The sequence below is a fragment of the Schistocerca nitens genome, chromosome 10 (genome assembly GCF_023898315.1).
Source record: "Schistocerca nitens isolate TAMUIC-IGC-003100 chromosome 10, iqSchNite1.1, whole genome shotgun sequence".
NCBI lineage: Eukaryota > Metazoa > Arthropoda > Insecta > Orthoptera > Acrididae > Schistocerca > Schistocerca nitens.
In genome coordinates, this window is record NC_064623.1 from 182,936,627 (window position 1) to 182,963,912 (window position 27,286).

The window sequence follows — 27,286 nt, forward strand, 5'->3', positions numbered from 1 at the left end:
CAGGAAGAGGAAATGCAGAAGACAAGTGGTTTTCCACTGCATCTTACAAGTTTGACAGTGAATATATTCTGTTCACTCACGCCTGTAGCGGATGCGATACAACATCCGCTTTTTTTGGTCAAGGAAAAATTAAGTGCTAAAATATTGTTGCGAAAAATGAACACCTAACCTCAGCGCTTTGTACGTTCCAGAAACCACATGCTACCCGCGAAGAAATAATAACAGTAGGAGAACAGGTTACTATCTCATTGTATAGCGGAGGTGTCAGCAGTTCCCACACACTAGACCATTTGCGGTACCAGCTATTCGCCAAGTCTGCCACAAAAAGCAAACTGAATATTGCACGTTTGCCACCTACACAAGATGCTGCACAACATCATTCGTTGCGGACTTACCAACAAGTCCAAAGTTGGATGGGAAACTGGAAACCTCCTGAGAATGGGGCTGTAATCACAGTGACCACGGTCCAATACCCGTTATAATGAGCCAAGATCCAGCACCTGAAGCACTTCTTCACATTGTTTCACGCTCATGCAAGCTGAACTGTGGCGGAGCGTGCTCCTACAGAAAAGCGGGTTCTTCAATTTGCAAGAAATATATTGGGGTCAGCTGTGAAAACGTACCATAATTTTTTTATGAAGACAGTTATGGAGGATGTTGAGGAAACCGCTGACGAAATCAACGAACTTGCTGAGGCTGACTCGCTGTTTAAAGAAGAGGTCAATCTGGGTTCAACTCTGTGTACAGACCCTGAATTCGTAACTCAAGGTATTTCTGGTGACACTGAGGAACCTGGCCCATCAAAACGTTGGAAGTGATGCTCATATCTGTCTCAAGTGCGCTAAAGTGCGATATTACAAGATATCACACACCCAGAACTGTCAACATTTTTTAGTAACTGACAATTTCTTTTTGTTTGTAATAAAGCTACTTATTTTTAATGTCAACTGTGTGGCTTTTATACACAAGAATAATAACCTACCTGATTGCATATTGCAACTAATAATAGTTCAGTTTCCTGAGACAATTTTTTTGTGTGTGTGTGTGTGTGTGTCTTAATGATGTATTTCTATATTTATAGTTTTACAAATACCAGGGCTGAGGTGGCTCATAGTGAACTTCAGGTAGTGACGTTGTTGTTGTTGTTGTTGTTGTTGTTGTTGTGGTCTTCAGTCCTGAAACTGGTTTGATGCAGATCTCCATGCTACTCTATCCTGTGCAAGCTTCTTCATCTCCCAGTACCTACTGCAGCCTACATCCTTCTGAATCTGCTTAGTGTATTGGTCTCCCTCTACGATTTTTACCCTCCACGCTGCCCTCCAATACTACAATGGTGATCCATTGATGCCTCAGAACATGTCCTACCAACCGATCCCTTCTTCTAGTCAAGTTGTGCCACAAACTCCTCTTCTCCACAGTTCCATTCAATACCACCTCATTAGTTATGTGATCTATCCATCTAATATTCAGCATTCTTCTGTAGCACCACATTTCGAAAGCTTCTATTCTCTTCTTGTCTAAACTATTTATCGTCCACGTTTCACTTCCATACATGGCTACACTCCATACAAATACTTTCAGAAACGACTTCCTAACACATAGATCAATACTCGATGTTAACAAATTTCTCTTCATCATAAACGCTTTCCTTGCCATTGCCAGTCTACATTTTATATCCTCTCTACTTCGACCATCAGTTATTTTGCTCCCCAAATAGCAAAACTCATTTACTACCCTAAGTGTCTCATTTCCTAATCTAATTCCCTCAGCATCATCCGACTTAATTCGACTACATTCCATTATCCTCGTTTTGCTTTTGTTGATGTTCATCTTATATCCTCCTTTCAAGACACTGTCCATTCCGTTCAACTGCTCTTCCAAGTCCTTTGCCGTCTCTGACAGAATTACAATGTCATCGGTGACCCTCAAAGTTTTTATTTCTTCTCCATGTCAAAAGCTTTCTCTAAGTCTACAAATGCTTGAAACGTAGGTTTGCCTTTCCTTAATCTTTCTTCTAAGACAAGTCCTAGGGTCAGTATTGCCTCACGTGTTCAAACATTTCTACAAAATCCAAACTGATCTTCCCCGAGGTCGGCTTCTACCAGTTTTTCCATTCGTCTGTAAAGAATTCGCGTTAGTATTTTGCAGCTGTGACTTATTAAACTGATAGTTCGGTAATTTTCACATCTGTCAACACCTGCTATCTTTGGGATTGGAATTATTATATTCTTCTTGAAGTCTGGGGGAATTTCGCCTGTCTTGTACATCTTGCTCACCAGATGGTAGAGTTTTGTCAGGACTGGCTCTCCCAAGGCTGTCAGTAGTTGTAGTGGAATGTTGTCTACTCCCGGGGTCTTGTTTCGACTTAGGTCTTTCAGTGTTCTGTCAAACTCTTCACGCAGTATCATATCTCCCATTTCATCTTCATCTACATCTACATCCTCTTCCATTTCCATGATATTGTCCTCAAGAACATCGCCCCTGTAAGGACCCTCTATATACTCCTTCCACCTTTCTGCTTTCCCTTCTTTGCTTAGAACTGGGTTTCCATCTGAGCTCTTGATATTCATACAAGTGGTTCTTTTTTCTCCAAAGGTCTCTTTAATTTTCCTGTAGGCAGTATCTATCTTACCCCTAGTGAGATAAGCCTCTACATCCTTACATTTGTCCTCTAGCCATCCCCGCTTAGCCATTTTGCACTTCATGTCGATTTCATTTTTGAGACGTCTATATTCCTTTTTGCCAGCTTCACTTACTGCATTTTTGTATTTTCTATTTTGATCAATTAAATTCAGTTTCTCTTCTGTCATCCAAGGATTTCTACTAGCCCTCGTCTTTTTACCTACTTGACCCTCTGCTGCCTTCACTATTTCATTCCTCAAAGCTACCCATTCTTCTTCTACTATATTTCTTTCCCCCATTTTTGTCAGTTGTTCCTAAAACTCTGTACAACCTCTGGTTCTTTCAGTTTGTCCAGGTCCCATCTCCTTAAATTCCCACCTTTTTGCAGTTTCTTCAGTTTTAATCTACAGTTCATAACCCATAGATTGTGGTCAGAGTCCACATCTGCCCCTGTAAATGTCTTACAATTTAAAACTTGGTTCCTAAATCTCTGTTTTACCATTATATAATGTATCTGAAACCTTCTAGTATCTCCAGGATGGTTCCATGTATACAACCTTCTTTCATGATTCTTGAACCAAGTGTTAGCTATGATTAAGTTATGCTCTGTGCAAAATTCTACCAGGCGGCTTCCTCTTTCATTTCTTTGCCCCAACCCATATTCACCTACTACGTTTCCTTCTCTTCCTTTTCCTACTGTCGAATTCCAGTCACCCATGACTATTAAATTTTCGTCTCCATTCACTACCTGAATAATTTCTTTTATCTCATCATACATTTCATCAATTTCTTCATCATCTGCAGAGCTAGTTGGGATATAAACTTGTACTACTGTAGTAGGTATGGGCTTCGTGTCTATATTGGCCACAATAATGCGTTCACTATGCTGTTTGTAGTAGCTTACGCGCACTCCTATTTTTTATTCATTATTAAACCTACTCCTGCATTGCCCCTATTTGATTTTGTATTTATAACCCTGTATTCACCTGACCAAAAGTCTTGTTCCTCGTGCCACCGAACTTCACTAATTCCCACTATATCTAACTTTAACCTATCCATTTCCCTTTTTAAATTTTCCAATCTACCTGCCCGATTAAGGGATCTGACATTCCACGCTGCGATCCGTAGAACGCCAGTTTTCTTTCTCCTGATAACGACGTCCTCCTGAGTAGTCCCCGCCCGGAGATCCGAATGGGGGACTATTTTACCTCCGGAATATTTTACCCAAGAGGACGCCATCTTCATTTAATCAAACAGTAAAGCTGCAAGAATCACAATAGTTGGGTGCCCAGCAATGCTCATGTTGCATACAGAGAAATGGAATACCTGAAAGTGAGGTAGTAAATTCCAACTTATAGCATGATGTATAATGTATTTATACTACACAAACAGAAACTGAAAAAATAGTGTTCAAAAATAAGGTATATTGCCACTATGTTCAAAATTTGAAAAATTGGTATTTTTTGAGGCGCTGTAGCGTCTTAGATATTGGGAGTAGAAAAAAATGGCAAGAATTTTGTGCTCTTTAAAAAAGAACATAGACGTTAAAGTGATAGGAGCAAAAAAACTGAGATATTTTGAAAAAACTGAATTAAGCCCGAGTTGAAAAAATAAACTTTTCTACCCCACCTTTTGCAAGGTATATCTGCTATCTGACTGAACTACTTTTGTGAAGCCATATTCCATTCCCCGAAACCCGCTCTCCGTCCCCCATTAGCCCCGCCCCCCTCACCGATTCCTAGCATCGCCCCTGCAGGGTAACATTTTTTAAAGATCATGGAATGAGACATCGATTTGCTCAATGGCTCTTGGCTCGAGAAGAACGAGAACTTTACAAAAAGAATAATTTTTTTTTCAGTTGAGGCGCACTTGCGTGCACCTCAGTGGGTATGTCAATATGCAGTACTGCAGAATTTGGGGTAACGAAAATCTGCGAGTGACTGTGGAAGATGAGATGCATGCACAACGCACGACTGTGTGGTGTGGGTTCTGGGCAGGAGGAGCGATCGGTCCGTACTTTCTTGAAAATGATGAGTGAGCTGCCGTCACTGTGAACGGCGATCTTTACCGAAACATGCTTTCTGATTGGTTCTTCCATCTTATTTATGAAAATGACAATTTTTGGTTTCACCAAAATGGTGCGACATGTCACACATCCCGTGAAATGATTGCTCTGCTGTATTAAAAGTTTCCTCCAAAAATTATCTCCGTGCGTGGCAACCAGGAACGGGCTCCCAGATCATGTGATCTTACGCTTTGTGACTTTTTTGTGGGGATTTGTGAAATCAAAAGTGTACGTGGAGAAACCACAAACAATACACCAGCTGAAGGATGAAATTAAAAGGGTTATTAACGGCTTCCCAACAGATGTTTGTGAACGCGTCATCGAGAACTTCAAAATGGATCAAATGGCTCTGAGCACTATGGGACTTAACTTCAGAGGTCATCAGTCCCCTAGAACTTAGAACTACTTAAACCTAACCAAGCTAAGGACATCACACACATCCATGCCCGAGGCAGGATTCGAACCTGCGACCGAAGCAGCAGCGCGTTTCCGGAGTGAAGCGCCTAGAATCGCTCGGCCACAGCGGCCGGCATCGAGAACTTCAATGCATTGCTCGTTTCTGCGTGGCCTAAGGTGGTCATACGGAGGATATAATTTTTCGTACATAAATGTAAGAAGCTACTTAATGTGTTTGTAAACACGCATTGCATTTTCAATAAATTTTGTACGTTCTATAGCACTTTAATATTCGTCCCTACTTTCCGGGCGCCCTAAACTTTCAGAAAAGACTTCCTAACATTGAAACTGTACAATATTTTTATTGCCATATTCTCCTTTTTTCAGGAAAAGCTTTCAATATGACTATTGAACAAACCTGCTAACAGTAATTTCACACAAGCTAGACAAAACTATTTTCAATATTGTGGCAACACACAGCTTTCAAAAATAATCCCTTGGATTAAAATGATACATGTACGCTGGTGTGCAAAACTTACGGACGAGAGTAACTTTCGCATGCTGTGTCACTCACAAGTAACATAGCTCGACCAAACTTGGAACACAGAAAGAACTGCTACAGTATAATACAGAAGGTGACTGAAAGAAATGCGCAATGAGACGAATAGTATGACACTTTTATTCAAAGACAATAACCAAACAGAAGTCACCGCGATTTATGATGGTTCCGTGAACATTAAAAAGACGGGACATGGTTTTTGATAGTTTTTGTGATCATAGCTGACAGCAAAACATGCTCTGGAACTGCCCCCTAAGGTAGTCACGAGGCCGACTAGGATTTCTTGTGGTAGTGCATCTGCTGGATGTCTCTAAAGTAACTTACGCTTTTCCGCCACACTGAAAGGGCCTGGTTCTAAATTACATGACCAACTGTTCTTGATTCGAATTCTGGAATATTTACAGTATGTTCTTGGGCTAAGAAATATCGGGACACCGTGCTTTAACTGCGTCATCGGTAACATTACCACTGCCATAACGCAGTGAAGGTATTGCTTGTGTCTTAGTGCTTACATACGACCATGACACCTTAAACGAGGTGTAACTGAAATTGGGTATAGTTCCTGACTAAAGACTATAGAGAAAAGAACCTTATTTCAAAATACAAACACACAACTTTCGATGTATTACAAGTATTCGAAAATTGGTTATTGATTTCATATTGTTTCAGTATCTGGACTCGATTTAGCGAAATTCATGAAATGTAAATGACTGCTTTGTTAAAAAACTAGAAGTGATGGATAAAGGCGGATTTCGGTTTGATACGTGCATAAAAACGCTTAACACATATTTTTGAGGAACTGTTACGTTCTTTTCCAGACCGTTGCACCGTGTACAATAAAAGGGGAATTAATGGAGAAGGTAATTCTGGAGCCTTCAAAAAACCGTTTATAGATAAAAATGTAAATACAATATTTCAGAAGTAATTTGTAACCTTTTACCTGATCAAGCAGTAAAACGGTAACTACCAAATTACTATCTGGCATTCTGCAGAAATAACGTTAGTTAAAATGCTACATATATTTTATCTGCATCTTCTATACTAATAACACAATTATAAAACCAAAGTGTCTGTCTGTCTGCTTCAACACGCTAAAATCTGGAACTACCTCACAAATTTTCACCGAATTTTTAGGTAACTGGAGCGTAGCCCGGAGCAACATATACACGTTATTTCATCAAAATAGGATTACAGAAATATAGATCCCCAGAAATGTCAGCAAAACGTATGTATGTATGTTCTACATATCCTCCGAAACCACTCGACAGATTTCTACCAAGCTTGGTACACATGGACCTTACTGCCTGGAAAGAACCGCTGTCAGGATAAGAAATCTAAGAATCACTGACCAACCAAAGCGGGAGGGGGGTGAAAAGGAAGTGTACCCCACGACGCACGAATACTAAGACTTTATTCATCCACTATTTGAGAATGGGAGTACTCAGGTACTTGAAGCAAACTTGACGCCGACAACCTCCACAAAAAATGAAAACACATACCCGCTGCTACATTTTCGCTGTTCATGCAGTAAAACTGTAGCATCAGGCATGACGTTTTAATTTATTACATATTTCCTACTAACAATATTCACACCAAATTTTGCGGACAGTGTTCTCATATACTACTGAATGTGTCTGCACAACTACATCATTGTACGACACATAGTTCAGAAGATATGACATCATAAGCCTTGAGCTGCGTGGAAACGAAACTGCAGGTTAAATATATGTAAATATATGTTACATATTTGTGACATAAGCATATGTGTGCAAAGCGGTGGGTAAAAAACTACTCCTAAACCCAAAAGTTGTTACACACATTAGTTACTGTCTGGAAAGAAACATTCTGGGGATAAGAGCGATCAACATGCTACTGGGGCGGTGGTACTTATGTGGAAAGACGAGGAGGAGATGGGCAGGAAGAGGGGACGAGAGAAATGGGCACATGTAGGTGGGGGAGGGGGATATGGGCAGAGACGGCGAGGGAGTCGTGGACAAAGAAAGGGAAGAGGCAGATGAGGAGATAGAGCCGGACGGAGTGGCCGAGCGGTTCTAGGCGCTACAGTCTGGAACCGCGCGACCGCTACGGTCGCAGGTTAGAATCCTGCCTCGGCCATGGATGTGTGTGATGTCCTTAGGTTAGTTAGGTTTAAGTAGTTCTAAGTTCTATGGGACTGATGACCTTAGAAGTTAAGTCCCATAGTGTTCAGAGCCATTTGAACCATTTGAGGAGACAGAGAAGGGTCCAGAGGAGATGGATGGAGAGAGGGAGAAGGAGAAGATGGACTAATAGAACTGAAATGAGTACCAATCTCGGCAATGCTGGGTACTCTGATAGCCAAATCAGAAGAGAATCCCGGAACTGCCAAGGTATTTATTTAAAGCTGTTTGCGCAAGCCTGTGGTGGTGGTGGTGGTTAGTGTTTAACGTCCCGTCGACAACGAGGTCATTAGAGACGGAGCGCAGGCTCGGGTTAGGGAAGGATTGGGAAGGAAATCGGCCGTGCCCTTTCAAAGGAACCATCCCGGCATTTGCCTGAAACGATTTAGGGAAATCACGGAAAACCTAAATCAGAATGGCCGGAGACGGGATTGAACCGCCGTCCTCCCGAATGCGAGTCCAGTGTGCTAACCACTGCGCCACCTCGCTCGGTGCGCAAGCCTGTAGCAGGCAGCATTTTGCCTTGGGCTTAATGCTTATGAGGCTATAGACTGAAGAGCCAAAGCAACTGGTACATTTGCCCAAAATAGTGCAGGCCCCCGCGAGCACGCATTACGGCCTGGCATGGACTTGAGTAATGTCAGAATAGTGCTGGAGGGAACTGACACGATGAATCCTGCAGGGCTGTCCTAAATCCGTAAGAGTACTAGGGGTGAAAATCTTTTCTGAACAGCACGTTGCAAGGCATTCCAGATATGCTCAATAGTGTCCAAGTCTGGAGAGACTGGTGACCAGCAGAAGGGTTTAAACTCACAAGAGTGTTTCTATAGCCGCTCTGTAGCAATTCTGGACGTGTGGGGTGTCGCATTGTCTCGTTGTAATTGCCCAAGTCCGTCGAAATGCACAATGGAACAGGAATGGATTCAGGTGATCAGACAGGGCGCTTATGTACGTGTCAGAGTCGTATCTAGACGTATTAGGGGTCCCATGTCACTCCAACTTCACACGCCTCACACCATCACAGAACCCTCATCAGTTTCAACAGTCCCCTGCTGACATGCAGGGTCCATGGATTCATTAGGTTGTCTCCATAGCCGTACGCGTCCCTCCACTCGATATCATTTGAAACGAGACTCTTTTGACCAGGCAACGTGTTTCCAGTCATCAGCAGTGCAACGTCAGTGTTGACTGGCCCAGGTGAGGCGTAAGGCCTTGTGTCGTGTTGTTATCAAGGGTACACGAATGGGCCTTCGACTTCAAAACCCCATATCGATGATGTATCGTTGAATCGTACGCACGCTGACATTGATGGCTCAGCATCGAAATTTGGAGAAGAGTTGCACTTCTGTCACGTTGAACGATTCTCTTCGGTTGTCGTTGGTCCCGTTCTTGCAGGATGTTTATCCGGTCGCAGCGATGTCGGGCACCTGATATTTTATCGGATTCCTAATGTTGACGGGACACTCGTGAAATGGTCGTACTGGAAAATCTCTATTTCATCGCTACCTCCGAAATGCAGTGTCCCATCGTTCGTGCGCCGACTATAACACCACGTTTAAACTGACTTAAATCTTGATAACCTGCCATTGTAGCAGCAGTAACCGATCTAACCATTACGCCAGACACTTTATGTGTTATATAGCTTATATAGACTGAAAGCAAACACCATCCAACAGTTGTCAGAATGGAGTAGGATGGAGTAACGAGCGTTATGATCCGCGAAATGTCTGAGTGGCTTTCCCCTGGTAATCTCGTCATTTCAGAAGGTATGATCGGCGTCACAGTCAAGAAATCTGCCGCAGCTCTGCACAACAATAGTCGGTATGGCTCCACATCCCTGTCAGTACCTTCTACAACGGGAACGACTTTCTTGCAGCAGTTTGCGTAAGCCTATTCAGACTTTTGACAGATGGTCACATTAATCAGGCTGGGCCCTGAAGTACACTTCATGCTAATTGTGTGTCCTAAGCCGTCTGCATGATACTGCAGTTTTAATGCAATATGGCGCACATTTCAGCTATGAAATGAGGGAAACCACGACTGTCATCTCCATCTCTCACAGAGTAGCTTTGCTTGCGTGAATGTGTATTTTGCTGATCTGAGAGCACAGTAGCACCAGCGCGACTGATCTACATGGATTGGCGAAAGAACCTAATTTCTTATTACTTTGCTTTACTTTATTTCGCTCTGAAAGTGCAGCAGGTGGAACTTGGATTTCCTTACAGCCCTATGATGGAGTTGGTAACTACCCTCGGAGAGGAGGTGCATTGTCAGTCTCCTGAGAGTGATACTCAACGATGATCGTATGAATTACCCATGAGCCGAGTTGGATTCTTCCTAGAGCACTACGAGTATGAGGTAACGGTACCAGTGTCAAAGGTGCATGCTTCCGATGTTTCATAGGCCTCAACCCACCTTTTGATACAGCTATCACGCTATCTCCCCAATGATTGATTTCAGGAATTTCCGTTTCCTCATGTAATGTTGTAACCACCGTTAACAGCGATGCATGGAGACTCCAATGAACCACCTTGTTTAGTATGCCTTGGAGAGCCTGTGCTCTAGTGACATTAATCATTGCCCATGTTCTGGAACCAAAAAGTAAAGTTTACATTATGATAGTGTGGAAAAAGTCATAGCTTCGTTTCGAGCCTCAGGCCCCCACTGATGAAGAGGCACACAACGCCATCGTCAACTTGAGCTCTGTCTAACTGTGGCGTCACCTGCACAAAGGTTGGTACCGCACAACAGTACCACAAGTAAAGAGAATCGCTGCAAGATGCATCAAAGAATCAGAGACATTGATGCACACATGCCGCCATGTGCTTCCTTACGCCACCATAGCCAGAAACCCATTTAGGACGGAGTGCAGTGCTACTCAGCCCAGCCTGTATGTAAGCAGTGACCTCTTGTAACAATTGCTTAGGACAACAGTATCATCTGACAAGGGAACCTCCACATCGCATCCCCCTCAGATTTAGTCATAAGTTGGCACAGTGGATAGGCCTTGAAAACCTGAACACAGATCAGTCGAGAAAACAGGAAGAAGTTGTGTGGAACTATGAAAAAAATAAGTAAAATATACAAACTGAGTAGTCCATGTGCAAGATAGACAACATCAAGGAGAGTGTAACCTCAAGAGTGCCGTAGTCCCGTGGTTAACGTGAGCACCTGCTGAACGATAGGTCCTTGGTTCAAGTCTTCCCCCGAGTGAAAATTTTACTTTCTTCATTTTCGCAGAGTTATGATCTGTCCGTTCGTTCATTGACGTCTTTGTTCACGGAAATTAGTTTAGTGTCTGTGTTTTGCGACGGCACCGAAAAACTGTGCGATTAGTAGACGAAAGGACGTGCCTCTCCAATGGGATTATCACATCCACAAGAAAACCTAAATCGGGCAAGGTAGAAGAATCTTTTTACCCATTCGCCAAGTGTACAAGTTAGGTGGGTTGACAACATATTCCTGTCATGTGACGCACATGCCGTCACCGGTGTCGTATAGAATATATCAGACGTGTTTTTCTGTGGAGGAATCGCTTGACCTATAACCTTGAGATCTAATGTTTTCGGTTCCCATTGGAGAAGCACGTCCTTTCGTGTACTAATCGCACGGTTTTGCGGTGCGGTCGCAAAACACAGACACTAAACTTATTATAGTGAATAGAGATGTCAATGAATTATCGGACAGATCATAACTTTGCGAAAATAAAGTAAGAAAAATTTTCACTCGAGGGAAGACTTGAACCAATGACCTCTCATTCCGCAGCTGCTAACGCTAACCACAGGACCACGGCGCTCGTGAGCTCATATGATCCTTGAGTTGCTTATGTTGTACATGGACTATTCAGTTTGTATATTTTGCTTATTTTTTTCATAGTTCCATACAACTTCTTCCTGTTATCTCGATTGATCTGTGTTCAGGTTTTCAAGGCCTATCCACTGTGCCAACTTATAACTAAATCTGAGGGGGGTGCGATGGGGAGGTTCCCTTGTGAGTACAGATCTGGCTGCATGCTAATAGTAGAGTTAATCATTACTTTCAATCAAGTTCCAGACAACTGATTATAGACAACTGTACTTTGAGGTGAAACTATCATTCTGCAATGGATGAAGCGCTGAATGTTGCAAATAACAGCAGCAGTACCAATATGTGGACAATAGTTGTTTTCAAAGTTAAGTGTTTGCCATGCTCAAGTTCTAATAAATTCCTAACAGTTTGTTTCTATGTGTAGTAGCATCTACTTCCTACTGCAGTAATTTAGACTTTGTTACAATTCATAACAGTAGGTGTGTTCTGTGTGACGATGGAAAAGGAGTTTGGAATCCATCCAAGGTACCTTGTGACTGACTGACATGGAATTCGGGTACTATTAATGGTAACATTGCCTCGTAGGATGGTCTGCTGTTAGAGAGTTATGTAGGGGTTGTCTTGTCAGCATGAACTGCGATCTTATTGGCCACGTGCCATTGGACCATCTTGTTGATTTGTTGCGCAACGTAGTTTATTACGTGACGTTTGTTGCAGTCAGTGGTAAAACTAGCCCTGTCATCAGCATGTCATTAATACAATGGGCACAGCTGATAAGACTGAGCCCTGTGGCATGCCCACTGAAGTGTATTTAAAGCAGGATCATATGCCCTGTTTGGACAATGAGAAGGGTCTCTTCTGGTTAAAGTTGTTGACTAGTTTAAGATAGACATTTGATATGGATGTTCATATAAACATTTTGTGTACTAAGTTCTGCTACCAGATTTTACTACTGGCATTCTGAATATACAGAAATACCGCCGCCATTAACACTGTGAAGTTAAATCCTTTTGTGACATTTTCAATTATCCATAGAACTTGTAATTCTGCTTGTGTTCAACTTTCCGTCGCCAGTGGCTATGATATTCCACACTGCATAACTCAGTCCAGAACCGTGGGAGTGTTGCTGAGAAGTCTGATGAGGTGGATGTTCACAGTATGTGGTGCCAGAGACTCAGCCAAATGCCACCCAGCATACGACTTTGACGTGAGACTCACTGCCCAGTTTGACAGAAATGTGGATATGTGTGAGATTGCTAAAGAGCACGTGGATGTCGGTGTTACCTTATTCCCCGAGCCTCCGTTGCCTCCGAGCGAGGAAGACGAGCCGGGCGGCCCACCAGAAGAGGAAGCGCCGCCATTTTTGGCCTGCGCGCCGCCAGCGCCACTTCCGCCGTGGTGGTCACCCCGGATGGACAGCGAGCGCGACATCAGCGCCGCTGCGGCCGAACTACTGCCCGCGTCAGACGAGTCGACACTCCCGCCGCTGGACCCCAGCAGGCGTCCCCACCTGCCCAAGGGAACAGAGCAAACTGTTTATTCCAATGAAAATCAACTTCATTACTGCAATGTCTCTATTTGGCAGTGTCTGTATAGTCTGATAGAATGCTCCTTCCAACACACATGTATGTACTTAACACTGTTGTATAGTTAGATGCAATGTTCCTTTGGTCATCCATGCATGCATCGGACCACAAAGACACTGTGAAATACAGACATTGCATTAATGTATTTCGTGCCAAAGCCAACGAAACATGACGAGAAAAATAAAATAAGTCTCACCCTGTGAGTGACATAATTGAGCAAGCGCTGTGGGAAGCAGATTCTGAGACATGTGGAGATTTGGGACAGTCCTGGAAGTGTGCTCACGCAAACGAAATGATCAGTGCAAACCACTTCCGACGAGTGGGAAATCTGGTTTCAAGTCTTGATCAGGCACAAATTTTAATATGCTTCCAGCAATCTGTACAGCTGTTATGGTACCACACTCGCATTTCATTACGACTGTATAAGATAAACATCAACAAAAGCAAAACGAGGATAATGGAATGTAGTCCAATTAAGTCGGGTGATGCTAAGGGAATTAGATTAGGAAATGAGGCACTTAAATTAGTAAAGGAGTTTTGCTATTTGGGGAGTAAAATAACTGATGATGGTCGAAGTAGAGATGATATAGACTAGCAATGGCAAGGAAAGCGTTTCTGAAGAAGAGAAATTTGTTAACATCGAGTAGAGATTTAAGTATCAGGAAGTCGTTTCTGAAAGTATTTGTATGGAGTGTAGCCATGTATGGAAGTGAAACATGGATGATAAATAGTTTGAACGAGAAGAGAATAGAAGATTTCGAAATGTGGTGCTACAGAAGAATGCTGAAGATTAGATGGGTAGATCATATAACTAATGAGGAGGTATTGAACAGAATTGGGGAGGAGTTTGCGGCACGACTTGACAAGAAGAAGGGACCAGTTGGTAGGACATGTTCTGAGGCATAAAGGGATCACAAATTTAGCATTGGAGGGCAGATTGGAGGGTAAAAATCGTAGAGAGAGACCAAGAGATGAATACACTAAGCAGATTCAGAAGGATGTAGGTTGCAGTAGGTACTGGGAGATCAAGAAGCTTGCACAGGATAGAGTAGCATGGAGAGCTGCATCAAACCAGTCTCAGGACTGACGACCACAACAACAACAACGACTGTATTTTCTTTTCTTTATTTTCATCTCATGAATGGAGAATCGATTTCAAGACAATAATGTTTCACCTTCAGGTACCTGTTAAGTGTGCATTATGAGTTGATTGTCATAAGTACTCAAAATATCATTCTAACAATGGAAGTGCCAATAATGTGCTACCTCTTAGGTTTGCTGCATGAAACGAAAGGTATAAGTACTGATTTGGTCGTCTGATTAAGGGAGGTATCTTAAATACGGAAATGTACTACTTACAGCATTCGATTCACGAAGCACACCAAACAGTACTTGAGGAGACGCTACTGTCTTGAAATCGACTGTGCAGACACAAGATAAAGACCAAAATAAAATAAAAAGTACAACTGTAAGGACTCTAAATACCACTGGTATAAATAAATAAAAGTTCAAAACCAATGGATATTTGGTACATAGCTGACTATACAAAGAAAAGCTGGCGTTGTGATAGAGGCAAAGTACTGTTCATTGAGTCACTGTGTGCAATTGGTAGCCTATAAAAAATTCAAGGAGATGGCAATGGTGATCAAACTGGTCACCCAAAATGAGATTTTCACTCTGCAGCGGAGTGTGCGCTGATATGAAACTTCCTGGCAGATTAAAACTGTGTGCCCGACCGAGACACAGTTTTAATCTGCCAGGAAGTTTCTGGTCACCCAAAGAATGAATGCAGATATCATGATCACAGACACTAAATTCAACTCCTCGATTGTATAGCAATCTTTCTCTCTCTCGCACCATCTTTACCATTTAAGTGCATTACTGCAATTCATTCCACCGATAACTCTTCCCAATATGCATCTTCTGGGTCTGCGTCCTGAATATTTTTTCAGTAGTTTTCCCTCTCAGATGTTTTCTATGAAGGTCTTATGTCGAATTAGTTGTTCACTTCATTCTGTTTTTCTTCTCTGTATCATGTTAATCAATGTCCTTTTCTCTTTAATTTCTTGCAGTATTTATTCATTAGATTCACTTTCAGTCCTGGATGTTACTGTGGCCCTTCTCTATATCTACATCTCTATTGCTTCTAACTTACCCTTTACCCTTGAGCTACCCTTCAGTACCACCGTTTAAAATGCTCCAAATAAATCTCTTGATGAATTTCATTCTTAGTTCTACATGATGGTTACTTTTAGTTCTGATGGCTTGTTTAGTCATTGCAGTTCTTCTTTTAATATCCATGATACACACTAAGACAGAAAAAACAACGACGCATCACTAAGGAATTGTCCGGCTGCACGGGGTAGCCACGCGCTCTGAGGCGTCTTGCCAATGCTCACGTGGCTCCCCCCATCGGAGGTTCGAGTCCTCCCTTGGGCACGTGTGTGTGTGTGTGTGTGTGTGTGTGTGTTGTCCTTAGCGTAAGTTAGTTCAAGTTAGATCAAGTAATGTGTAAGCCTAGGGACCGATGACTTGAGCTGTTTGATCTGATAGGAACTTACCATAAACTTCAAAAATTTCCGTATTGTCCGAATGGGGTGGAAGTCGGTAGATGTGATGCAAATGACAGACAAACAAATGATTACAATTTTTAAAAAAATGGATGATTTGAGAAAGTCAATAACTCATTGATCCAGTTCCAGCCCTTATAGAAGCAGTTATTTGGCCTGGCATTAAGTAACAGACTTGATGATTGTCCTCCTAAGGGACATCGTGCCAAATTCTATCTAATTTGCGCTTTAGATCGTCAAAATCCCGAGCTGGCTACAGGGCCCTATCCATATTGCTCCAAATCGACTCGACTGCAGAGAGATCTGGCGAGCTTCCTGGCTAAGGTTGGTTTTGGCAAGCATGAAGACGAACAATAGAAAATCGGGAAGACATTAAATTGCTGAAATGTAAGACCAGGATGTCTTGCCACGAAGGACAGCAAAAGGGGGAGCAGAATATCGCCGACTTTGCGCTGTGCTGCAGATGACAACCAAAGGGATCCTGCTACGAAATGAAATGGCACCTCGGATCCGCCTACTTGTCGGGCTGCAGTCACATTGGTTTTTCATCGCTGGTCATAGGGGCTCAGTTATAAGCGGGACTTATCACTGAAGGCAATTCTACTCAGTCAACGCGATTCCAGTCCGATTGTGTCCAACACCGCTGAAAACGATCTTGTTGGTGTACAGAGGCCAATGGTAGACAGCGAAATGGGCGCCGTGACCTCATCGCCCTTTCTCTGAGCCGCCTATTAACGGTCTTTGTAATCAGCGAAGCATCAGTCGCACTTAGGATGGATCATAATGATGAATCAAGGGCTCTGGCGTTTGCTCAGTCCTCTCGTTGTGTCGCCTCTCCGGGTAGACCGCTTCACTCTTGACGCTGTGTTTGGAGATGGTTCAACCATTCCTGACAACATCGTTGAATACTGGCATCTCTCCTATTCAAATGTCGACCAATTTGCCGATTACTCCAACTGCTTCTTTGAGCCCCGTTACACGTTCTCTCTGAAATACTGGCATCTGTGTATATTGTTTAGGCGCCTGTCTGCGAAGCAAAATCATTGTCTAACTCAGTGTACAGAATTAAACTCGCAAAGACTTTACGCCCTGCTATCGATATGTCCCCTATTTAGTATCCTTGCCAGTGGCGCGTTGAAATTGCAGTGCAACATCACACATTCATCCATCAGCAGCCACAGTTTAGAATTTTGCTTTTTCCACTGATACCTGTTTGAAGATCAATTTTTGAGCGATGCCCGATATGCACAACTACTTCATGGTGCATCGTTTTATCTTTCTTTTCTTTTTTTTTTTTACAGTATACTGCTGCTGTCAATTGTTACTGTACTTCGCAAATACGTTATGATCAGTGCCTACCGTGATATCAAATGACGCCTGGTGGAGTTCCGAGTATTTGTTAAATGGGCCGCAAATGTGGAACACCACTGACATACAAGTTACTTTGACAACTGACAGAGTGACATGGCCTGTTGACTGAGAATGAGCATCTCGGAAATGGGGAAGCTCGTCCGGCTGTTCACGTGTGAGCATCTATGGGAAGCAGTTGAACGATGGTGACACCATGCCTTGGAGGATGTGCATGCCTGATCACGGAGTGTGGAAATTGGAGGCCCACCCAATCCGTACAGCAGGAGAACAGATGATCTGTGGCAGAGCGGAAGGCCGATAACAATACCGGTGCAAGCATAAGAGTTTCGAAGCACACAGTTCCTATACATTGTCAATATTGGCTTTGCTGCAGCCAACCCCTTCTTGTTCCAATGTTGGCTCAGAGAGTTCGTGAATTACGATGGCACTTGGGGATGGGATCATCCAAATTGTACCGTGGGTCAGTGGGAGCGTGTTGCCTGGTTGGATAAATCCTATTTCTTGTTACACTAAGTTGTTGGTTGTGTTCGTATACGCCGTCATCCAGACGAACAGCTGATTGTGTTGTGACTGAGAATTCGCAAATTTTCACAAACACCAGTTTTATTTATGTACGTCTACAAGGTTGATGACTGAACAACAAAAGAAAGGTAACAATAACAAAGCCAGTAAAAGTCTCCTAATTGAGGCAAACGAAAGTTCACTTCTAATTTTCCACAAGGGTTCGTGGTAAGACACACACACACACACACACATACTAGTAAAAGTCCAATTCAGAGACGAAGACGTAATCTTCAGTGGTCAAAGTCCACGAGGTCGGCATCTGGAGTGAACTGAACTTCGAGGTTGCTTCTAGGCCCTAAATAGCTGTCTCCAGCCAATCAGGTTTAGGCTTAGTGATACTTCCTGCAGGCTGTGGCTCGAGCTCCCCCTCAGGAAGTAGTGCTCATAATGTCTGTTTCCATTATCTTGTATGTAAATAGCCGGTGTTTACCATGGTGCTTTTAGTTCGCCTTGGACAAAGACAACCCCATCCTCTGTGGTGTTATACGGGTCGCCGGCCCTCAGGGGCTACCTTGGCTCCGGCAGAACTGTGTAATTTCACCCATCTGAATGTTACATACATGCTGTCCAGCCACATTAATCTTACCATTGCTTATGTTCGACTTCAGCGTGCAATAACCACTCACAGACGTCTGGTGGTAGGACTAGCAGTGGAGGGTACATAAATCGTGACTGGAGGACACGGAAAACAGTGCAATTGTTGTCGTAATGTGGAAAGCAGCTATTTATGTGATATCCAAAAAGGGCATGATGATTGGCTTTTGGGCCAAGATGGAAGCATTCCCAAAACGGCTAAGTTTTAAACTATTTGCATACTGCCATGGTTAGCGCATACCATGCATGTCAAAATGGTGCTATGCAACACTGGCTTCGGGGCAACTGTGATACACGACTGGCCATAGATGATGGGAATGAACGACTCCTACAGAGAGGTGTACGGGCAAGTAGGCGTGCAACTGCTGAGGAACTGACCCCCCCCCCCCCCCCTGACGAACCGTGTCTCCTCAACGACAGTTCAGCAAACGTTATTGCATATAGGCCATTGCACCAGGCACCTGGTTCATGCACCCATGTGGACTGCTGTTGATCAGCAATGAAGGCTGGAATTTGCACGCAAATACCGCATCTGAATGCCCACTGAGCGCCGACAGGTAGATTTTTAAATGAATCTCGTTTTATGCAACATTGGACAGAAGGCCGTTGGCGGTTTCAGCGTGGAACGTCTTAAAACAAGGGAGGAGGAAGCGTTATGGTCTGTGGGTGACATCGTCATTCTGGAAGGTACAACGGACGATAACAAGTATGCATCTATCCTCCGGGACCATGTGCACTCCCCTACAATCAGTCTGTTTCTCGTCAGCACTGTTGCATCTACCAAGTTGTTGTGGAGTGGCTGCACATCCCTGTCGGTACTTTCCAGACCCTCGCCGGCCGTGTGACCGAGCGTTTCTAGACGCTTCAGTCCGGAACGGCGCTGCTGCTACGGTCGCAGGTTCGAACCTAGCCTCTAGCATGGATGTGTGTGATGTCCTTAGGTTAGTTGGGTTTAAGTAGTTCTAAGTCTAAGGGACTGATGACCTCAGATGTTAAGTCCGATAGTGCTTAGAGCCATTTGAACCACTTTTTTTTTCCAGAGCCTCACTGATTCTCTTCCTGCAGGTCTCGCAGCTCTCTGCACAGCAAGAGGTGGTTATTCAGGCTTCTGACAGGTGATCACATTAACGTGACTGGACAGTATATTACTGTTTGTAGCTTTTCAACTATCAGAATTTTATGAGAGATGACATACAACAGATCACGTCCAACACAGAAATAAGCTCTCTACGTATTTTTCGTCAGATGTAAACTACTGGCCATTAAAATTGATACACCACGAAGATGACGTGCTACAGACGCGAAATTTAACCGACAGGAAGAAGATGCTGTGATATGCAAATGATTAGCTTTTCAGAGCATTCACACAAGGTTGGCGCCGGTGGCGACACCTACAACGTGCCGACATGTGGAAAATTTCCAACCGATTTCTCATACACAGACAGCAGTTGACCGGCGTTGCCTGGTGATACGTTGTTGTGATGCCTTGTGTAAGGGACAAATGCGTACCAGCACGTATTCCCACTTTGATAACGGTCGGATTGTAGCCTATCGCGATTGCGGTTTATCGTATCGCGACATTGCTGCTCGCGTTGGTCGAGATCCAATGAGTGTTAGCAGAATATGGAATCAGTGGGTTCAGGAGGGTAATACGGAACGCCGTGCTGGATCCCAACGGCCTCGCATCACTAGCAGTCGAGATGACAGGCATGTTATCCGCATGGCTGTCACGGCTCGTGCAGCCACGTCTCGATCCCCGAATCAACAGATCCCCATTTGCAAGACAAAAATCATCAGCACGAACAGTTCGACGACGTTTTCAGCAGCATGGACTATCAGCTCGGAGGCCATGGCTGCGGTTACCCTTCACGCTGCATCACAGAAAGGAGCGCCCGCGATGGTGTACTCAACGACGAACGTGGGTGCACGAATGGCAAAATGTCTTTTTTTAGGATGAATCCAGGTTCTGTTTACAGCAGCATGATGGTCGAATCCGTGTTTGGCGACATCGCGGTGAACGCACATTGGAAGCGTGTATTCGTCATCGCTATACAAGCGTATCATCCGGTGTGATGGTATGGGGTGCCATTGGTTACACGTCTCGGTCAGCTCTTGTTAACATTGACGGGACTTTGAACAGTCGACGTTACATTTCGGATGTGTTACGACCCCTGGCTCTACCCTTGATTCGATCCCTGCGAAACCCTACATTTCAGCAGGATAATGCACGACCGTATGTTGCAGGTCCTGTACGGGCCTTTCTGGATACAGAAAATGTTGGACTGCTGCTCTGACCAGCACATTTTCCAGACCTCTCACCAACTGAAAACGTCTGGTCAATGGTGGCCGAGTAACTGTCTCGTCACAATATGCCAGTTACTACTCTCGATGAACTGTGGTATCGTGTGTAAGCTGCATGGACCGCTGTACCTGTATACGCCATTCAAGTTCTGTTTGACTCAATGCCCAGGCGTATCAAGGCCGTTATTACGGCCAGAGGTGGTTGTCCTGATTTCTCAGGATCTATGCACTCAAATTGCGTGAAAATGTAATCACATGTCAGTTCTAGTATAATATATTTGTCTAATGAATACCCGTGTATCATCTGCATTTCTTTTTGGTGTAGCACTTTTAATGGCCAGTAGTGTATGCAATTAATGACCTTCCACTTGGTAACTAGACAAGATCAGGATATGTTATAAATGACATCACGATGTATGTTTTAATGTATTGGTCATCAGACGTCACAATGGATCTGAAGATAGGGGTGTCGCCGTCCCTGGAGCCTTTCTGCCCCTATGGGAGGCAGAGGCTGAAGCGACGAAAGAGGGGACGCTCTCCCTCCTTCCTACCCTGTCCCCATAATTATTTTCTGTGTTCGTGAGAATTGTGGATGGGGCGCAGGTTCAAATACCTTGAATACCTTGTCAAACAGGAGACGAGACGTTTGCTGTGTGGCAGACGACGAGAAGCTAATTATAAAAGCCTCTTTACAGTCAGAGGCTGCTCTCCTACCGAGTCAAGATGGGGAACGATCGCAGACCTGGAAAGAAGACGTCAGCAGAGGAGGAAGAGGTGACGAATGATGGACAGGACACATGGAGTTTGCCCAGCGATGGAATTCCTTTCCTACCATGCGAATTGGGCTGTACAGAAATATAGCACAATGATAGTGAAGACTAATTTGATTGGCCATGAGAAAAATATGAGTCAGCCAATCGAGCATATGGCCAAGCCCAGCAGCATAGCTCTTCAGAACGCAAAGAGTCACCATTGGAAAGATACTCGTAAATGAAAAATCCGGATAATTGCGAGTAGGACACATGCACCCAGGGTTTCCTTAAAAAATTAATTATGAACGTATTAAGATGGTTCACCAATCCTGTGTACCAATAATTTCGACGTTTTTCGCCTGTCATCGATATCGCCAAGATATCGAAGTATTTGACACAAATGAATATATCTTTCGACTGGATTGGCTCGGAAGCTCAAAGTTTTTGCACCATTAAGGGGCAATAGATCTTAGTATACGACACAATTTTCAGCTTGATATGTCTACCAGTTCATAACAGAAAGTAGCCTCAACAGACACATAGAGAGACAGACAGACAACAAATAACAAAAAGAATTTCACTGTGTGATGTAATTCTAAACACACAATTTCCAAATTTGTTCGTTCATTTGTACCGTGGAACGTTGCTACCAGCCAATTTTCGTTATTCTACTTCAAAGGGGAGCATTAAATCGGTTTTGATGAGTGACTTTGCGAGTATCGAAGTATGTGACACAAATATCCGTACAGTTTGACGTCACTGCAAACGGACCCTAGAGCTTATTATGCCACAGATTTCAATTTGACGCGTCCACCCTTTCCTGAGAAGAGAAAACAGACATACAGACAGACAAAGGGAAACACAAGAGGGATAACAAATGACAAAAACAATTTTTCGTGTCACGTATTTACAAATTAACAGCTTTCGTATTTTTTCCTTCACTTGAACCGCGAAACCTTGCTTCCTGTGAAAATTTAACCACTGCAAGTCAAGAGGAAGTACTCTACAGGTTTTGATGCGCGAGTTTGCGAATATTAAAATGTGTGACACAGATGGCCTTATCTTTGCACAGCACTGACTTAAAAGCTTAAATTTATTCACAACGCCAAGGAACCATAGACCTTACAAGGGAACCTCCCCATCGCACGCCCGTCAGATTTAGTTATAAGTTGGCACAGTGGATAGGCCTTGAAAAACTGAACACAGATCAATTGAGAAAACAGGAAGAAGTTGTGTGGAACTATGAAAAAAATAAGCAAAATATACAAACTGAGTAGTTCATGGGAAGATAGGCAACATCAAGGAAAATGGGAACGCAGGTGCGCCGTGGTCTCGTGGTAACGTGAGCAGCTGCGGAACGAAAGGTCCTTGGTTTAAATCTTCCATCAAGTGAAAAATTTAGTTTTTTATTTTCAGTTTATGTGACAAACTCTTATGTTTTCATCACTTTTTTGGGAGTGATTATCACATCCACAAGAAAACCTAAATCGGGCAAGGTAGAAGAATCTTTTTACCCATTCGCCAAGTGTACAAGTTAGGTGGGTCCACAACATATTCCTGTCATGTGACGCACATGCCGTCACCAGTGTCGCATAGAACATATCAGATGTGTTTTCCTGTGGAGGAATCGGTTGACTTATGACCTTGCGATCAAATGTTTTCGGTTCCCATTGGAGAGGCACGTCCTTTCGTCTACTAATCGCACGGTTTTGCGATACGGTCGCAAAACACAGACACTAAACTTATTACAGTGAACAGAGACGTCAATGCACGAACAGACAGATAATAACTACGCAAAAATAAAGAAAGTAAAATTTTCACTCCCGGGAAGACTTGAACCAAGGACCCCTCGTTCTGCAGCTGCTCACGCTACCACGGGACCATGGCGCGCCTGTGCTCACATCCTCCTTGATATTGCCTATGTTGCCCATGGACTACTCAGTTTGTATATTTTGCTTATTTTTTCATAGTTCCACACAACTTCTTCCTGTTTTCTCGATTGATCTGTGTTCAGTTTATCAAGGCCTATCCACTGTGCCAACTTATAACTAAATCTGAGGGGGGTGCGATGGGGAGGTTCCCTTGTTAGTATCTGACAAAATTTAGCTTGATACGTCTAGCCGTTCATGCGAAAATGAGTCTTAACAGACGGACAGATAGACAGTCAAATAACAACCGACAAAAAGTGTATGTCTTTCGTGTGACATAGTTGTAAATTAATAATTTTCTGTTTTCTTCTCTTCTTTACTTGTAATGTAAAAACTTGTTTCTTGCCAGATTTCAAGATTCTGCGTGAGCGGGAAGTACGCTCTGGGTTTTGATCAGTGTGTCTTGAGAGTACCAAAAGATTTCTGGCCAAGAGGACTCGAACATCGTTCATAATGTGAGAAAGAAATTTCTGAAAATGTACGTTTGGAGCACAGCATTGTATGGTAGTGAGACATGGACCGTGGGTAAACCAGAATAGAAGAGAATCGAAGCCTTTGCAATGTGGTGCTATATAAGAATGTTGAAAGTTAGGTGGACTGATAAGGTAAGCAATGAGCAGGTACTCCACAGAATCGGCAAGGAAAGGAAAACACTGAGAAGTAGAAGGGCTAAGAAGATAGGACACCTGTTAATACATCACTGAATAACTTCCACGGTATTAGAGGGATATCTAGAGGGCAAAAACTGTACAGAAAAACAAACATTGGAATACATCCAGCAGATAACTGAGGACGTGAATAGCAAGAGTACTCTGAGATGAAGAGGACATTACTGGACAGTAATTCGTGGCGAGCAGCATCAAACCAGTCAGAAGACTGTAAAAGAACCAATTAAAGCCAAACAAATCGTGTCAATACACTCTTAACATCAGTTTCAGTTACGTGACAAAAATCAATTAAGGCAAACAGTGTGTCGGCACTGTCTTCGGTAGCTGTTCGTTTAATGCAACCTTCATAAAATGTATTAATGGGAAACAACTGAACTAGGAGTAAGAGAAAAGAATTTGGGAGTAGGAAATAAACAGAGAGGTTTCGAGAAACAAATAATAGGGTTGTTGTTGTTGTGGTCTTCAGTCCAGAGACTGGTTTCAGGCAGCTCTCCATGCTAATTATCCTGTGCGAGCTCCTTCATCTCCCAGTACCTACTGCAACCTACATCCTTCTGAATATGCTTAGTGTATTCATCTCTTGGTCTCCCTCTACGATTTTTACCCTCCACGCTGCCCTCCAGTACTAAACTGGTGATCCCTAGATGCCTCAAAACATGTCCTACCAACCGATTCCTTCTTCTATTCACATTGTGCCACAAATTTTTCTTCTCTCCAACTATATTCAATATCTCCTCATTATATGTGATATACCCATCTAATCTTCAGCATTCATCTGTAGCACCACATTTCGAAAGCTTTTATTCTCTTCTTGTCTAAACTATTTATCGTCCATATTTCGCTTCGATACATGGCTACACCCCGAACAAATACTTTGGAGAACGACTTTCTGTCACTTAAATCTATACTCGATGTTAACAAATTTCTCTTCTTCAGAAACGCTTTCCTTGCCATTGCCAGTCTACATTTTAGGTCCTCTCTACTTCGACCATCATTAGTTATTTTTCTTCCCAAGTAGCAAAACTCCTTTACTACATTAAGTGTCTGATTTCATAATCTAATTTCCGCAGCATCACCCGACTTAATTCGACTACGTTCTGTTATCCTCGTTTTGCTTTTGTTGATGTTCATCTTATAACCTCCTTTCAAGATACGGTCTATTCCGTTCAACTGCTCTTCCAGGTCCTTTGCTGCCTCTAACAGAATTACAATGTCATCGGCGAATCTCAATGTTTTTATTTCTTCTCCTTGGATTTTAATTTCTACTCCGAATTTTTCTTTCGTTTCCTTTACTTCTTGCTCAATATACAGATTGAATAACATCTAGGATAGGCTACAACCCTGTCTTGCTCCTTTCCCAACCACTGCTTCCCTTTCATGCCCCTGGACTCTTATAACTGCCATCTGGTTTCTGTACAAATTGTAAATAGCCTTTCGCTCCCTGTATTTTACCGTGCCATCTTCAGAATTTGAAAGAGAGTATTCCAGTCAACGTCCAGTCAAAGTCTACAAATGCTAGAAACTTATGTTTGCCTTTCCCTAACCTATCTTCTAAGATAAGTCGTAGGGTCAGTATTGCCCCACGTGTTCGAATATTTCTGCGGAATCCAAACTGATCTTCCACGAGGTCGGCTTCTGCCAATTTTTCCATTCGTCTGTAAATAATTCGCGTTAGTATTTTGTAGTCGTGACTTATGAAACTGATTGTTCGGTAATTCTCACATCTGTCAACACCTGCTTTCTTTGGAGTATAAAGTAAATAATGAAGACTCAGAAATAGTAGAGTATGAACGGGAGATAACAGCAATGTAGTTACGAAGGAAAACGTAACAGGGTTTCTGGGTTGCAAAAAATGTTTTGAAGAAGAAACAATGAGTTTCTAAGAAAGAAACAAATAAGAAGCGGTAATAAACAATGAAGCAAGATTAGGAATTAATATTTTGTTGGCGATATCGTCATCAAAGATGAAACATGAGCTTAGATTGGAAGAGGCTAGGGAAGGAAATTGACTATGTTTCTTTGTACTTTACTGTCATTTGTACTGTGGGTATACGGAAATAAAAAAACTTAATTTGAACAAATGTATGAGTATTTGAATGTCGCTTCTCTTGAAAATGGATCCACTGACTTACGCATGATGTCACATAACTCGGTATGGGCTGTACAGATTATTTATATAAATATGAAAAATAAAAATGAGAGGATGAGGACTGCATATAGAGTAGAAAAAAGTCAGACAATTATGAGACTAGGAAAATTCAAGGCAGATATAAGCTCTGCAGAAGTGAGTAAAAGCAATGGGAAGGCTGAAAAGACAATGATTGGATGGGAGAAAATTATGGGGTGTGAAACTAAACAGTTAAGGAGGACAAATGAAAAACTGAAGACTGTGGAATAACAATAGAGAAAGGTACAGTTACAAGAAAGAAACAGTAAGATGGAGATAAGAGCAATGTGGCAGTGGGAGATAAAAAATAATCCAGCTAGGAAAAGAGATAACAGAGGTGAGGAGGAAAAAGGAACGACCTGTTAAAACTTGGGCTTTCTCACTCACTACCTTTGGCAAGAGCATACAGAGGTATGAATGTTGATGGACCATGAGACAGTCTCTGTGAATTGGTACTTGGAACTAAGTGTTGTTTTGGCGGCCCAGATGCATGGAAGGAGATGCTTTTATGATGGTGGATCAAGTGATGGTCCAAATAATCGGGTGCTAGTATGTAAGTGACCTGTTTGCCACCTGGAGACATGTATGGTGGGGCACTGTGAGGCGTGCCAGAGGATGAGATTTTTGTTGTATATTTACAGGCATATATGGTGGAGACCTAAGATGCAGTTGCTGTGATTTGACACTAGCAGGTATGTGACCTGTTGGGCACCAGGAGACATGTGTAGTGGAGCATGAGACAGTACTTGTGATTTGGTACCAGTAGGTGTGTTTTGTGTTAGGTGCTTAGAGAACAATGTACTGCCACTGTGATTTGATACCAGAAGGTAAGTGATGTTTTGGAAACCCAGATGCATGTATGGTGGTGGGCCAAGAGACAATCACTATGATTTGGTACCACTAGGTAAGTGACATGCTGAGTACCTGGTAGTGGGCCAGAGAGAAAGTCGCCTTAGTAGGTCACAGAAACATTTGGTACCCAGATTTTATTTTATTTTATTTATTATTGGTCCTGAAGATCATACAGTTTGTACAGCAAAGCACATCACGATATAGGACAAGCCAATTTGAAAAATTATGTTAAGATGGTATTTGACGAGAGATGACAGTAGTGGCACATAACTCACATAGCAGAATACATAGAGGATATATAGACATAATATAAAAAAGGTGGTGT

The 27,286-nt window shown here is 42.9% G+C and overlaps 1 protein-coding gene across 1 annotated transcript in view; it reads right to left on the reverse strand.

The window, feature by feature from the left end:
• Positions 1–27,286, reverse strand: part of LOC126209974 (potassium voltage-gated channel protein eag-like) — a 244,250-nt gene that overhangs the window by 48,640 nt on the left and 168,324 nt on the right. Inside the window, exons 9-10 of the mRNA XM_049939085.1 lie at positions 12,893–13,118; positions 1,120–1,161 (exon numbers count right to left, since the gene is read on the reverse strand). Of these exons, the coding sequence (XP_049795042.1) occupies positions 1,120–1,161; positions 12,893–13,118 (268 nt within the window). The remainder of the gene's footprint in view (positions 1–1,119; positions 1,162–12,892; positions 13,119–27,286) is intronic.